Source organism: Macaca fascicularis, chromosome 11 (assembly GCF_037993035.2).
Source record: "Macaca fascicularis isolate 582-1 chromosome 11, T2T-MFA8v1.1".
NCBI lineage: Eukaryota > Metazoa > Chordata > Mammalia > Primates > Cercopithecidae > Macaca > Macaca fascicularis.
This window is the reverse complement of record NC_088385.1, coordinates 119,831,352-119,844,991: the sequence shown is the minus strand read 5'-3', so window position 1 is coordinate 119,844,991 and position 13,640 is coordinate 119,831,352. Positions and strand designations below refer to the sequence as shown.

At 45.4% G+C, this 13,640-nt stretch overlaps 1 protein-coding gene across 20 annotated transcripts in view; it reads right to left on the bottom strand.

Moving 5' to 3' along the window:
• Positions 1-6,615: 6,615 nt before the first annotated feature.
• The window catches only part of RPH3A (rabphilin 3A), a 335,220-nt gene continuing 328,195 nt past the window's right edge, over positions 6,616-13,640 (bottom strand). For all 20 annotated transcript variants that reach the window (XM_065524837.2, XM_074007938.1, XM_065524841.2 and 17 more), the window contains 3 exons: positions 13,050-13,131; positions 9,521-9,617; positions 6,616-8,745 (listed from right to left, as the gene is read on the bottom strand). In XM_065524837.2, the coding sequence (XP_065380909.1) occupies positions 8,615-8,745; positions 9,521-9,617; positions 13,050-13,131 (310 nt within the window). In that variant the 3' untranslated portion in view covers positions 6,616-8,614. The remainder of the gene's footprint in view (positions 8,746-9,520; positions 9,618-13,049; positions 13,132-13,640) is intronic.

The window sequence follows — 13,640 nt, the reverse complement described above, 5'->3', positions numbered from 1 at the left end:
TGTCCTGCAGTTCTGTGGGTTTTGCCAAACATAACAGGTCATGTATCCACCATTATAGCATCATGCAGGATAGTTCTGAGATAGGAGGTGGGGCTCAGCTTCAGAGGTGGGGCTTGACTCAGGGCCAGATTGAAGACTGGCTGGCATGAGCACCAGCACCATGAACAGTTTCCTCATTCCCTGGCAATGACCCAGAAGTTACCACCCTTCTTCTAGAAATTTCTGAATAACCTGCCTTTACTTTGAATGTATTTAAAAGTGGGTATGAAAGTGACCCTAGAACTGCCCTGAGCTGCTGCTCTCCAAGCACTGCCTATGGGGTGGCCCTACTCTGAGTCACAGAGCTATAACCTTGCTGCCTCAGTAAACCTTTTTCTTCCTCCTCTAGCTCACCCTTGAATTCTTTCCTGGACAAAGCCAAGAACCTTCCCGTACAATGTCCCAATTTTGGGGCTCCCCTGCCCTGCAACAGTTCAACTACCTTAAAACCCCCCGTGCCTCACCTGTTCATCCCTCTCTGAGTTAGATCTTTCTTCTCCTAATATACGCATTCAACGCTATAAATTTCCCTCTAAACACTACTTTCACCACTTCCCACACTTTTGGATAGGCTGCTTTTTCATTTTAATTTAATTCAAAAAATGTTTATTTATTTTGTTGAGATGGGGTTTCACGCTGTTGCCCAGGCTGGGGTGCAGTGGCACAATCTTAGCTCACTGCAGCCTTGACCTCCCGGGCTCAGGCGATCCTCCCACCTCAGCCTCCCAAAGTGCTGGGATTATAGGCGTAAGCCACTGCGCCTGGCCCAAAATATTTAAAAATCTCTCTTGAGACTTGTTCCTTGCCCCAGGTGTTATTCAGAGGTGTGTTCTTTAATCTCCATATATTGTGGAATTTTCCAGCTATCTTTCTTTCATGGGTTTCTTTTTTAATTCTATTATAGTAAAGAGCATGCTTTGTATGACATATCTCTGTTGAAATTTGTTACAGTGTGTTTTCTAACCCAGAACATGATCTATCTTGGTGAATGTTCTGTGTGAGTTTGAGAAGAATGTATTTCCTGTTTTTTGTTGGATGAAATATTTTGTAAATGCCAACTATCTTTCTTATAACCCCTTAACCTCTTAACCAGATTATTCATGAATTGACACACTCCATTCCTACTGTATAAGATGTTGACTTTGACCTAAGACTAAATGTCACCTTGGGGGTGGGGTGCTGTCTTTACAATACTCACTTCATTTATCAGTTGAAGATTCTTGCTGCACTCTATGCAAAAGTTAGGCCGAGTATGATAAAGCAAACCAGTCACACCATGATTCACCTTTAGTAAAAATGGGAAACTGGAAAAACATTATGTTTCAAAAACTATAGTGCACCTGTTGTTACATTCTAGTTTTGCCTAATGTTTTTCAATTTTTTATTATTTTCTATAGTTTGGACTAAATTCTAATTTTTCTTGGCTATAAGTCTCCAAAATAATGTTTTAAATTTTTTCCTTCTTTTTTCCCCATTTTCCCTAATTTGGACTCACTGGAAACTAAGTTGTGCTTTTATAAAGCCCTGCAAACTGGAGCTAGACAACTTAAACCTCAGAAAAAAATAACGACATATTTACAGACATAAGCTACTTTCATACCTATTTGCTGATGTGTGAACTTCGGAGTACTCTGGCCTGTATCTTGATTTTCCAGGATTGTTCTTTTGTGTGTTGTTGCTGTTTTCCCTTCCTCTTCCTATTTTCTCTTCATAGGACATGAGACTTTACAACCTTCTAAAAATGAGCTTTCCTAATAACTTGGGACCTACCCCTGTAGCAATAAACCATCTTAGCCAAGTTTCATCCTCAGATGAAACCTGAGAGTAGAGACTCATTTTCTTCTAAAATGCTTTCTCTGAAATATTTTTTAAAACAAAAGGGAGGAAACGTGAGAGGAAAATATCTTGGGGCCCCAAAATCACTCAGCTAAAGGGAAAAATCAAGCTGGGAACTGCTCAGGGCAAACCTGCCTCCTGTTCTATTCAAAGTCACCCCTCTGCTCACTGACATAAATGCATTTTGGATTGCCCCCTTCAGAGAGGCTAATCAGAAACTCAAAAGAAACGTAAAAGAAGGCAACCATTTGTGTCTTATATACCTTGGAATCCCACTCCCCGCTTTGAGTTGCCCTGCCTTTCCAGACCAAACCAGTGTTCATCTTACATATGTTGATTGATGTCTTATGTCTCCCTAAAATGTACAAAACCAAACTGTGATCTGACTGCCTTGGGCACATGTCATCAGGGCCTCCTGAGGCTCTGTTATGGGTGTGCGTCCTCAACCTTGGCAAAATAAACTTTCTAAACTAACTGAAAAAAAAAAAAAAAAAGATTCTGGCCGGGAGCAGTGACTCAGGCCTGTAATCCCAGCACTTTAGGAGGTGGAGGCAGGAGGCTCACTTGAGCTCAGGAGTTTGAGACCAGCTTAGGCAACATAACTAGATGCTGTCTCTAAGTAAATAAATAAATAAGACTTTGTTTGCTCCCATAGTGAGACCCTGTCTCTAAATAAATAAATAAAATTTTGTTTGCTCCATAATGTCCTCATGGCAATTGCAGTTGTCAAATATTTCTGATTAAAATATATATATATATTTTTGATTAATATATATACACACACACACACACACACACACACACAGATGAGTGGAAGAGAGAGCTGTCCTTAGGAAACCAACATCGAATTTTTTGGAAAGATGCAATAAAGGCAAGCATTGCATAGAATTAGCTAAGAGTGACATGATCCCATAGAAGACTGAGAAAATAAGTTGGAACAAATCCACTTATGTCTAGGATTATGCCCTCATGCCTTTGGAGGTGGCTTTAAATTATTGTTTCCTTTAAAAAAACAGAAACAGGAAACTATAGACCATTCATTCTTGTGCTTTGAGAGAAAGATAGGGTGGGACTCCAGTCAGTGGGCCCGTCCTCGGCATAAAGGTCTCAGTCTTCGACTAATGATTAGGAAACAAAGGCACATTTGTGGGGTGTAACAATTAACATAGAGAATCATGATGCTCTAATGTCTACCTGTGTAGTCAGAGAACAAAAAGGGAAAGTGACTTATTCAAGGTCACACAGCAGACATGGACAAGAACCAAGCAAAAGATACCTCTTTTTTTTTTTTTTTTTTTTTTTGACAGAGTCTCGCTCTTTTGCCCAGACTGGAGTGCAGTGGCACAGTCTCGGCTCACTGCAACCTCCGCCTCCTGGGATCAAGCAATTCTCCTCCCTCAGCCTCCCAAGTAGCTGGGATTACAGGTGCCCACCACCACGCCCAGCTAATTTTTTGTATTTTTAGTAGAAACAGGGTTTTACCATGTTGGCCAGGCTGGTCTCGAACTCCTGGCCTTGTGATCCACCCACCTCGGCCTCCCAAAGTGCTGGGATTACCGGCATGAGCCACTGCACCCAGCCAAAAGATACCTCTTATATGCATGCTTTTGCTTTCACGGTGCTCTTTTTAAAAAAATATTATTATTTTTATTTATTTATTTTTTGAGATGGAGTTTTGCTCTTGTTGCCTAGGCTGGTGTGCCATGGCTCGATCTCAGCTCACCGCAACCTCTGCCTCCCAGGTTCAAGCGATTCTCCTGCCTCAGCCTCCTGAGTAGCAAGGATTATAGGTACCCGCTACCACGCCTGGCTAATTTTTTGTATTTTTAGTAGAGACAGGATTTCACCATATTGGCCAGGCTGGTCTTGAACTCCTGACCTCAGGTGATTCACCCGCCTGGCCTCCCAAAGTGCTGGGATTACAGGCATGAGCCACCGTGCCCGGTCAAAAATTATTTTTAATTATTATGAATACATAATAGTTGTACCTATTTATGGGGTGCATGCAATATTTTGGACACAAGTATATGATGTGTCACGATCACAGGGTAATTGGAGTGTCCATCACCTTGAATGGCTTGCTTAACCTCATCAAGCCAATGTCCCTGGCAGATCTGATTGAGCTGAGCAGGGGTCAGTGTTTAATCCACTTGGCCGTAAGCCCAGCCGCGATTGGGCCTGCACTGCTTTCACCAGGAACCACCAGCCCTGTGACCTGCCCCTTTTCCTGGCCTCCCCTTTGTCATCCCTGATGGCAGACCAGACCTCAGCAACTTGGTCTTGCTTCTGACTCCTACTTGGAACAAACATCTCTAGCTGTTGGCTGAATTTCTGTGGGCGCCAGGAGGAAAGTCTGTCCCCATCTGTGCAGGGACCTTGGAGATCTGATTTCTGCCTCACCTGAACCTCACCCACTTTCAGCTCCAACGTCCTGTGTTCAACCAATGCCAGTTCAAGAGCATTTTCCCCGTATGCAAGCTGCATGAGGGAGCCCAAGTTTAGGGGCTGGCAAGTGGAGATGGCACTTGTCAAGTCCCTACTATGTGCCAGTGACTCTCGGTGGACTGTACCATTAACATCTCTCAGCAACTCTTTGAAATATTTATGACACCAGTTGAGGAAACTGATACTCAGTGAGGCTAAATGACTTGGCCAAGTTCCCATAGCTAGAAAGTGTCAGTCAAAATTTGAATGCTGGACTTAATTAAAATTTTGGCTGGTGTTCTTTTCAGGGCAGATGCTTTCCAACACACCATATAGCCACTTACAGAGTGTTTTACTTCAGTGGGGTCAGCCAGGGGTCGGGGGTGGGAGCAGCACAATTAGCTAGATCAGGTGTACTAATATTTATGAAAACTTTCCTCCTATGTATTCATCTCAGTCTATTAGGCATGTATGCATATAAATGAAGATCAACCAATTTAAGCACGGAAATTAGGCTTCTTTTTAACCGCCAGCCATGACCAACTGGTGGTGGCTCCCTGGAACACTGGGTTGAGAGGGACTCAGGCTGCTTGTAGGTTCTGTAGGAAAGATGCCGTATTGATTAGTGATGTCTGCCAGGAGCACAGGGAGAATGGCAAGTGTCTCCAGCTGTTCCTGCCAGGCTTGTATGGACCTAATTAGCACCTCTCTCCACCTAGTGGCAGCTAGCTAAATTGCCACCAGGAAAAACGGATCAACTTTTTGGGTAGTGGTTTTCAAAGTCATGATGAAGGTGGAAATCACAAGGCATCAACCAGGAAATACTTTCTTTCTTTTTTTTTTCTTTTTCGAGGCGGCATCTCACTCTGTCGCCCAGGCTGGAGTGCAGTGGTATGATCTCAGCTCACTGCAACCTCCACCTGCCGGGTTCAAGTGATTCTCCTGTCTCAGCCTCCGAGTACCTGGGACTATAGGTGCCTGCCACCACACCCGGCTAATTTTTGTATTTTTAGTAGAGATGGGGTTTCACCATGTTGGCCAGACTGGTCTTGAACTCTTGACCTCAGGTGATCCACCCACCTCGGCCTCCCAAAGTGCTGGGATTACAGGCATGAGCTGCTGTTCCCAGCCAGGAAATAGTTTCAACTATACACCTTGTCCTCGGGGTTTAGCAGAATCTGTGGGGAGGTATGGGGAGCATGCGTAGTTTGAAAAGAAATCTCCCAAGTGAGACTAACATGCCAGCTTCTGCTTTTGAGGGCGCAACAAGGAAATGGTCTCACGGAAAAGAGAAATATCTGTGGGATCGAATTGACAGCTCCTTCTTGAAGTAACCAACATTACTGATAAATTGCTTAAGCACTTTGGGGATGGATTATAGTGTGATTAAGAATTCGAGAGGCCGGGTGTGGTGGCTCACACCTGTAATCCCAGAACTTTGGGTAGCCAAGGCAGGTGGATCACCTGAGGTCAGGAGTTTGAGACCAGCCTGGCCAACATGGCGAAACCCTGTCTGTACTAAAAATACAAAAATTATCCAGGTGTGGCGGCAGGCACCTGTAATCCCAGCTACTCAGGAGGCTGAGGCGGGAGAATTGCTTGAATCCAGGAGGTGGAGGTTGCAGTGAGCCAAGATTGCACCACTGCACTCCAGGCTGGGCGACAGAGGGAGACTCAGTCAAAAAATAAAAAAAAGATTTTTTTCTGGAAAGTTATTTACTGATTCAGTTCACCTTCAGGACTATTGAGAGTCTCCAGTGAGAGACTCATTGTAGGTAGGAAGGTGCTAGAATGCAAGGGAGGCATTTGATGGTCCATGCTCATCAATCAGTGTGTTAAGGACACTGGACTCTAGGAGTCCAACAACCGAACTCCTTTCCTGGCATTGCCTTTGTGAAACATTGGACATGGCATTTTCTTCTCTGGACCTTGGTTTCTTCATCTGTCTAAAAAGCGAGTTGATTGAATTAGGTTGTGGCTGAATTTTATGTTCTCTTTTAGCTTTGGCAATTTCTGATTCTGCAACCACCTGGGACTTTTTCCAGGTCTTGTAGCAGCAGGAGGAGGATGAGGATGTTGACTTCTTGTTCATTGGGCACCAGCAACAAGTATTCTTCTAAAAGGGTTTGGAGTCAGCCAAGTTACCTTAGGCCCACCTGCCCAAGATAAAATCCACCAGAAAGCAAACTCCTCGTGGGCAGAGAACACATCTGTCCCCAGTGGCTGGAACATTAAACAGTAACTATCAGAATAGCTTATGTCCTGCTGGGGAGGAAGACTTTGCAGAAACCAGAAAGGAAAAATGCAGACCACTTGTTTTCCTGGATGTTCCTACTTTATTTCTGGCTACATCATCACAAAGAAAGATGCTGGGTGGTTGTGCATGCACCGGAGGACATGTGTGTATTCTAGGCAGGGAGGTGGTTACATTTGTTAGGAAGAGCGCGCCCCCAGACTAGGGGCACTATGAGCTAGCTGCATGCTGATTCCAGCGCCTACACCAGCATCAGGCTTGGGCGACACAGCCAGCATGCTGTCTCCTAAGGGGAAACGGGAAGGGAGGTGGGCTGAGAGTAGGTGCCACCAGGGACTAATGGGGAAGGATAGGGTCAAAAGGAAAGGTGGTGGCCAGGAAGCTGTTGGCCACTTTGGGGAAGGTGAAGAGCTCGATGTTTAGAAAATGGTTATTCAAGGCAAGAAATGAGTCCTCCCATGAATTGTGCAGGGAGCTGAGGGTGGAGGGCGTTGAAAAGTTAAGAGATGTTGAGTTGGGGGAAAGTGAGAGTTTCAGTGTCTGTCTGATGCTTCTGTAGAGAATGTCAGGGGTTTGGGATGACTGGGGGTGCTTTTCATGAGGGAAGACCTCATTGAAATTGGGAAAATCAAACCTTTCTCTCAGGGCACTGAAGATGCCTGACCTCAACCTCAAGTGTGTAATGTTTGCCCACACTCTCCATTGTTCCATAACCATGATGTTATTTGATTCTCCCAGGAAGCTTAGTAAAGAGAGTGCGGGAGACAGACAGACAGACAGAGAGACAGAGACTGGGGGCGGGGGCGTTCTGAGTGAAAGACAGGACGCAAGAGAGTCAATGAAACAGAGTCAAAGGGCACTGGGGAGGAGGGTAGCCTCATTTACCTAAGAGCAGAGAAAGGAGAAAGGCTGGAGGCTTTGGATGAGGCTCCCTCAGACCCATAGCCCTGGTCTTCTAAATGCCTCCTGTGGCCACCCAGGGAGCCCATGGAGAGCCCCTCTATGGGGCATCTACACAGCTCAAGGGATGCTGCCACGCACCCAGGGCAGTGCCAGCCACTGGCCCGAGCCCTGGGAATGTCTGGCTCTGCCAACAGGAGAAGTGGGTCACTTAAGAAGTGTGGGCCCAAGTGAAATCTCAGATTTGGGCCAGTTTCTCAGTTTCCTGGTCAGGCTGGTGAGAGGAAGGAGGTGAGGCTGGGTTAACATACACTTTTTTGCTATTGTTTTTGCGGTGTTACTGCTTTAGAGAGAGAGAAAGGCAAAGGGGAGAAAGGCAGGGAGAGAAAGGAGAAGGGAGAGGCTGAGAAAGAGAGAATCTACTATGACGAAAGGGAGAGAAGAGGGAGGAGGAGAAAAGGTGACAGAGGAAGGAATTTTTGTTGTCGTTTGTTTTTGTTTTGCTTGGAAGCACACAGGTGACATTCAGAAAGAGGAGAGCGTCCAAGCCCCTTGGTGAATTCTGTGCATTTGCATCTTGGTGCACTTGGAGCAGGGAGGGTGTGTTCCTGAACACAGCAGTCTGTTTTCCTGGCAATCAAGGTGTGCATCTCAGGGGGCAGTGGGAGCCTGGAGCCTCTATTTCTGCCCCAATGCTTGTCCTCACAGCATTGTCCGGGTCTGCTGACAACTGAGAGTACACAGAGACACGACACAGGGAATGAAAGGGAGGGGGTGTGTGTGTGTGTGTGTGCGTGTGTGTGTGTGTTCAAGGCTAGAAGGGTCTACAAACAGTCCTAAATGACGAAGAACCTTTGTAATTTACCCAAACTGAGAGGTTATTAAATGATCAACCTCTTTGTAAACATCTCCCCAACCCCATCCCCATTGCTCCATCCCAGGGACCAGAGAGGGGCTATATTCAGAGCCCACAGCCCAGCATCAGGGAGGAGGGAGTCTTTGGCAGCAGTGCCCAACATGATGGGGGCTCAAAGGCAGGCTCAGGGAGATCAGCAGGGTATGGGGGGAGGTAGGCATAGAGAAGAGAGATCAGGGTGCGGTGGGCAGCTGGGGCAGGCTGGGGGGGACCCGGGACATGGAGTTGGGGACCTGGGCACTAGCCTAATCACTTGACACGTGGTTCTCATTCTGTAGCTGGTGCCAGCGCTCTATCTTCTTGTCTTTATTTTTCAGACACTCGTACCAGTGTTTTAAGCGCTCTCCCTTAGCAGAGATCCCCAGCTGGCAGCCTCCTGGAGGATAAATGGGAAGATAGGAGCAGGTGGTCAGAATAGAGGTCATTCTAGACCCAAATGTGTAGTTGGGGGAAAAACTGCACCAAGCAGTGACCCCCAGCAACTTGGGATCCATACTCTACAGAGAGTTGTTGTTATAACATTGTTGTTGTTGTTGTTGTTACTACTGGCCTTCTCTGCCTCAGGAACCTGCAATGGCTCCCTACTGTCCCACCAAGTCATAATTTCACTGTCTATTTTTAAAGACATTTTACAAATCACCCTTCTACTCACTGAAACTTATCTCCCACTGCATCTGGGAACTCATTGTCTATTTCCAAAGAGTTTCATCATCCTGCTCAATCCTGTCTTTACCCCTTAGCTGAGGCGCTGTCCCTTGCCTGGAGTCCCCACCCCCTGCTTCATCTTTAATTGATTTTCTTCTTCATGATTCAGAGAGGAACTAAAAAATTAAAAATTTTATCCTGGACATGCAAATAAATTAAGAATTCTTTTGCACCCTCCTTTCTGCAGAGAACGCACATCTCTCCTGTGGTTTAATTACCCCACTGGATGTGATCTGTTCGACAAATAATCAAGTTTTGTAAGCCCTTTCATGTAAAGACATCCCCAACTTGGACCAAAGTCAGGACCATGGGTCTCAAATTAGCATTTGAACAATGTGGTTGCCAAAAGAAAAGCAGTGACCTCAACTCTCTGTAGCCCTGGATAAGGCCCTCCTGTTCTTGGGAGGACAGAAGAGAGTGTTTTCTCTGGAGTTAGGAACACTCACCGATGTAATCATTGGACTTGCCGATGTCATAGTCCCAGACCGAGATGTCCAGTGACTTCTTTGCCAGGTCACTGTGTTTGATGTCATAGAAAAACTCCTGGATACAACAGAGGAAGACATGTGAGTACGAGCCCTCTGAACCCACAGCATTGGGCGGTAAGAGGCGGGGTCCTGGAGGTCATGGGCCAAGGAGAGGAGCTTGAGCTGGCATTCTGGGAGCAAGGAGGTCTTCCTGCTCTGATCCTCTGCCCAGGTCCAGTGATTCCCTTCCAACAAACACTCTATGTAACAAAGCACTGTCATCCTCTTTTCAGTGAATTCTCTGCTTGACATTGGGAAGGCTGGTGAAGTTTTTCTAATGGAGCTCAAGTTTCCTTGTAAGTAAATGGCCATGAACTCAGTCCTTCCCCTCTCGTAGCTTCTGAAGGGGCATCCCCTTTTTTATTGCTTAGGGATTAAAAGTAGTTGAAGTGGCCAGGCACAGTGGCTCACACCTATAATCCCAGCACTTTGGGAGGCCGAGGTGGCAGATCATTTGAGGTCAGGAGTTCGAGATCAGCCTGACCAACATGGTGAAACCCCATCTCTACCCAAAATATGAAAATTAGCCAGGCATGATGGTGGACACCTGTAATTGCAGCTATTTGGGAAGCTGAGGCAGGAGAATCACTTGAACCAGGGAGGTGGAGCTTGCAGTGAGCTGAGATCATGCCACTGCACTCCAGCCTGGGCCACGGAGCAAGACTCTGTCTCAAAAATAAATAAATAAATAAATAAATAAATAAATAAATAAATAAAGTTGAAGTGGACTGAGTATATCAGTTCCCAGACAATCTGATTTTTTAAAAATATCTTTTCTGCCGGCCGGGTGCGGTGGCTCACGCCTGTAATCCCAGCACTTTGGAAGGCCAAGACGGGCGGATTACGAGGTCAGATTGAGACCACCCTGGCTAACGTAGTGAAACCCCGTCTCTACCAAAAATACAAAAAATTAGCTGGGCATGGTGGCGGGTGCCTGTAGTCCCAGCTACTCGGGAGGCTGAGGCAGGAGAATGGCGTGAACCTGGGAGGCGGAGCTTGCAGTGAGCAGAGATAGCGCCACTGCACTTCAGCCTGGGCGACAAACAAGACTCCATCTCAAAAAAAAAAAAATAGCTTTTCTGCCTAATTACAAAATTCATTTATGTTCATTGCTAAAACAAAGAAGAACCTCCCCCCACCAATTCCCTGTAACCCAACTACCCAAGAATAACCACTGTCAACATTCGCCCACATGTGTTCACAGTGATGTATAAATTTTTTGTTAATTAAGTAATGCTGAACATACAGTATTGTCACTTCCTTTTTCATTTACAACTTTGGGCAAAAACCAACTTAGCATATTCTCAAATATTTTTCAAATATTTTTCTACATCATTGTTTCAAATGGCTCCATTTAATGGCTATGTAGCTATGTGGCTGTGTGGCTGTGTGGCTGTGTGGCTCTGTGGTTCTGTGACTATGTGGCTCTGTGGCTGTGTGGCTGTGTTTTACAAAGCTCAAACTTATGGCTGTGTGGCTGTGTGGCCATGTGGCCATAACCTAAGCCCTAACAGTTGGGTATTTAAGTTATTTCCAATTTTTCACTATCATCAAAAATATCATAAAAGTCACCCTTGTAGCAGCTGGGTGTGGTGGCTCATGCGTATAATCCCAGCACTTTGAGAGGCCAAGGCTGGGTAGATCTCTTGAGGCCAGGAGTTCGAGACCAGCCTGGCAAACATAGTGAAATCCAGTCTTTACTAAAAATTCAAAAAATTAGCCAGCTGTGTGGTGCACACTTGTAATCCCAGCTACTTGGGAGTCTGAGGCAGGAGAATTGTTTGAGCCCAGAAGGTGGAGGTTGCAGTGAGCTGAGATCGCACCACTGCACTCCAACCTGGGTGACAGAGCGAGATCCTGTCTCAAAAAAAAAAATCACCCTTGTAGCTATGTCATCGCATAGGTTTTTTAAAAAAGTAACCCTTGTAGCTAAATCATTATGTGTGTCCATGATGACTTACTTAGAATAGATTCTGAGAAGTGAACGTTTGAGTTTGTAACATTTTAAGATGGAGAATAGTGTCTATACTGTGATACCATTTGTGTACAATAAGAAAGCTGGTTACACATATACTTACTTTGTATATGTATATACATTTCAGAAATTGATAATATATTTGCTTCATAAGAAACGAAGTAGGTGCCAACAAGGCTGGGGTAGGAGGGGGACTTTCATATGTGATTAAAATCAATATTAGCCAGCTCTGCCCCAACATCAGATCTCAGGAGCAGGGCAGAGAAAGGAGATTCAGTGGGTAGAACAGCTCCCAGGGCTGCTCCAGGCAGGCATGGAGCATGAACATGGACTCATTCCTGCTCTGGGCATGGAGCGAGGCTCAGGGATGTGACTCTGGGCTCAGAGCTGGTGTCTCATGGCACTTTGAGACACTTGTCATGGCACTTCTTTGTCTTTATTTAGGTCTAGATCAGAACCATACATGTGGTTTAGATTAGAACTCATTTACTCTTCCACTCTTTCCTCCATTCAACCCTTCATTAATTTCACAGATATTTCTGGATCCCTACTGTCTGACAGGCTTGTCCACAGAAAAGTTAAATCCAGATTTCAACTGGATTTGGAAACTAGAGGGATGCACAGTGTCTGGAAACATAGAGGAAGCACATCTACAGGAGGTAATTCTTATGCTGAGTCCTGAAGGATGAGTAGGAGTTTTTCAGAGAGGAAGAGAGGGAGAGGACAGTCCAGGAAAAGGGAGCAGCAGGTGTGAAGAGACCTGCATGGAGGTGAGTGTCACTTGAGGAGGGGGTGTATAGATAAGGCAGGGATGGAGGTGAGTTTGAAAGGGCTTGATTGTCATGCTAAGAAATTCTAGAGCCATTGTTGAGTTATTGAAGCAAGGGGGTGACAAATTCAGATTTGTGTTTTACAAAGCTCAAACTTATGTGGCGGAGGTGCCAAGCACACAGAAATGAGTCAGGAGTCTACTGCAATCGTCCAGGCCTGAAATGTCAGGGTCTGAGGCAAGACAGCAGCAGTGAGAAGGGAGAGGAAGGAGCACATTCAATGGGTGTCCAAGCAGTGGTTTCAATAGGACTTGATGCACTGGACAGACACGAGGAGTGAAGGACAGGGCATTGTCAACGGGGTGGATGGTAAAGAGCATCACTGTACTGGTTTACTCCCCCGAATTTCAGTATTAGAGACTACTTGAATTGGTGAAGACGTTGGAGACGAGTTAGTTCAATCTCTTCACAAACACTGCTTCCTTCCTATGACATTCCTAATCTGTGGGCTTTTGTCTTAGGCTTGATTTCTTCCAGTGACAAGGAACTCATTCCTGCTTCTTTAGATAATTCAATCTGATCTATCACAGAAAGTGTTTTTTTTTTTTTTTTTAATGTGACTTACAACCTTCTAGTAGGAATCTGTGCCTCTCTAACACACAGCAAGTATCCCTGAGCATGATAAAGAATGGGGCAGCCTTACCTCATTGAATTCAGGATTCAAGGTTTTCTTTTTAATTTGAGTCTTGTGTTTGGCCTTCTTTCCCATGTCCGGTTTCAGCCAGCTGGGAGGAGACACAAATGCTATTATGGATGACGTTTAATGAATAAGAACAGCCTCTTGACCCCAAAGGCCCCTTCTTTATCAGGATGAATTGATGAATAAATCAGAAAGGGATCAACACTGATATGACCAATGTGCATTAGAGCATCTGCTTGGTACCTGGCACTTGACTGAACACCTTAGGCATATTTAATCCCCACATGCCCCTAGGCGGTAGAACTATAACCACTCAGTTTACAGACACAGAAAATGAGATCCAGAGAGGCTGAAGTGTGCCCTAGCTCACACAGCTGGGATTGAATCTGGATGTTACATCTAGAGTCTGCGTTCTTAGCATGCTCACTTTCTCCCCATAAATTGAATTGATGGTCATGCTGGTGGTGCCTGGCATTTTACCATCTATCCCACCTTTGGCTGCCCCCAATTCCTACAGAGATGCTGGGTATTGTATGCACAGAAAGGGGAAGATGCAAATCTAATTATTGTCACTCCACTTTCAAAACTATGTAC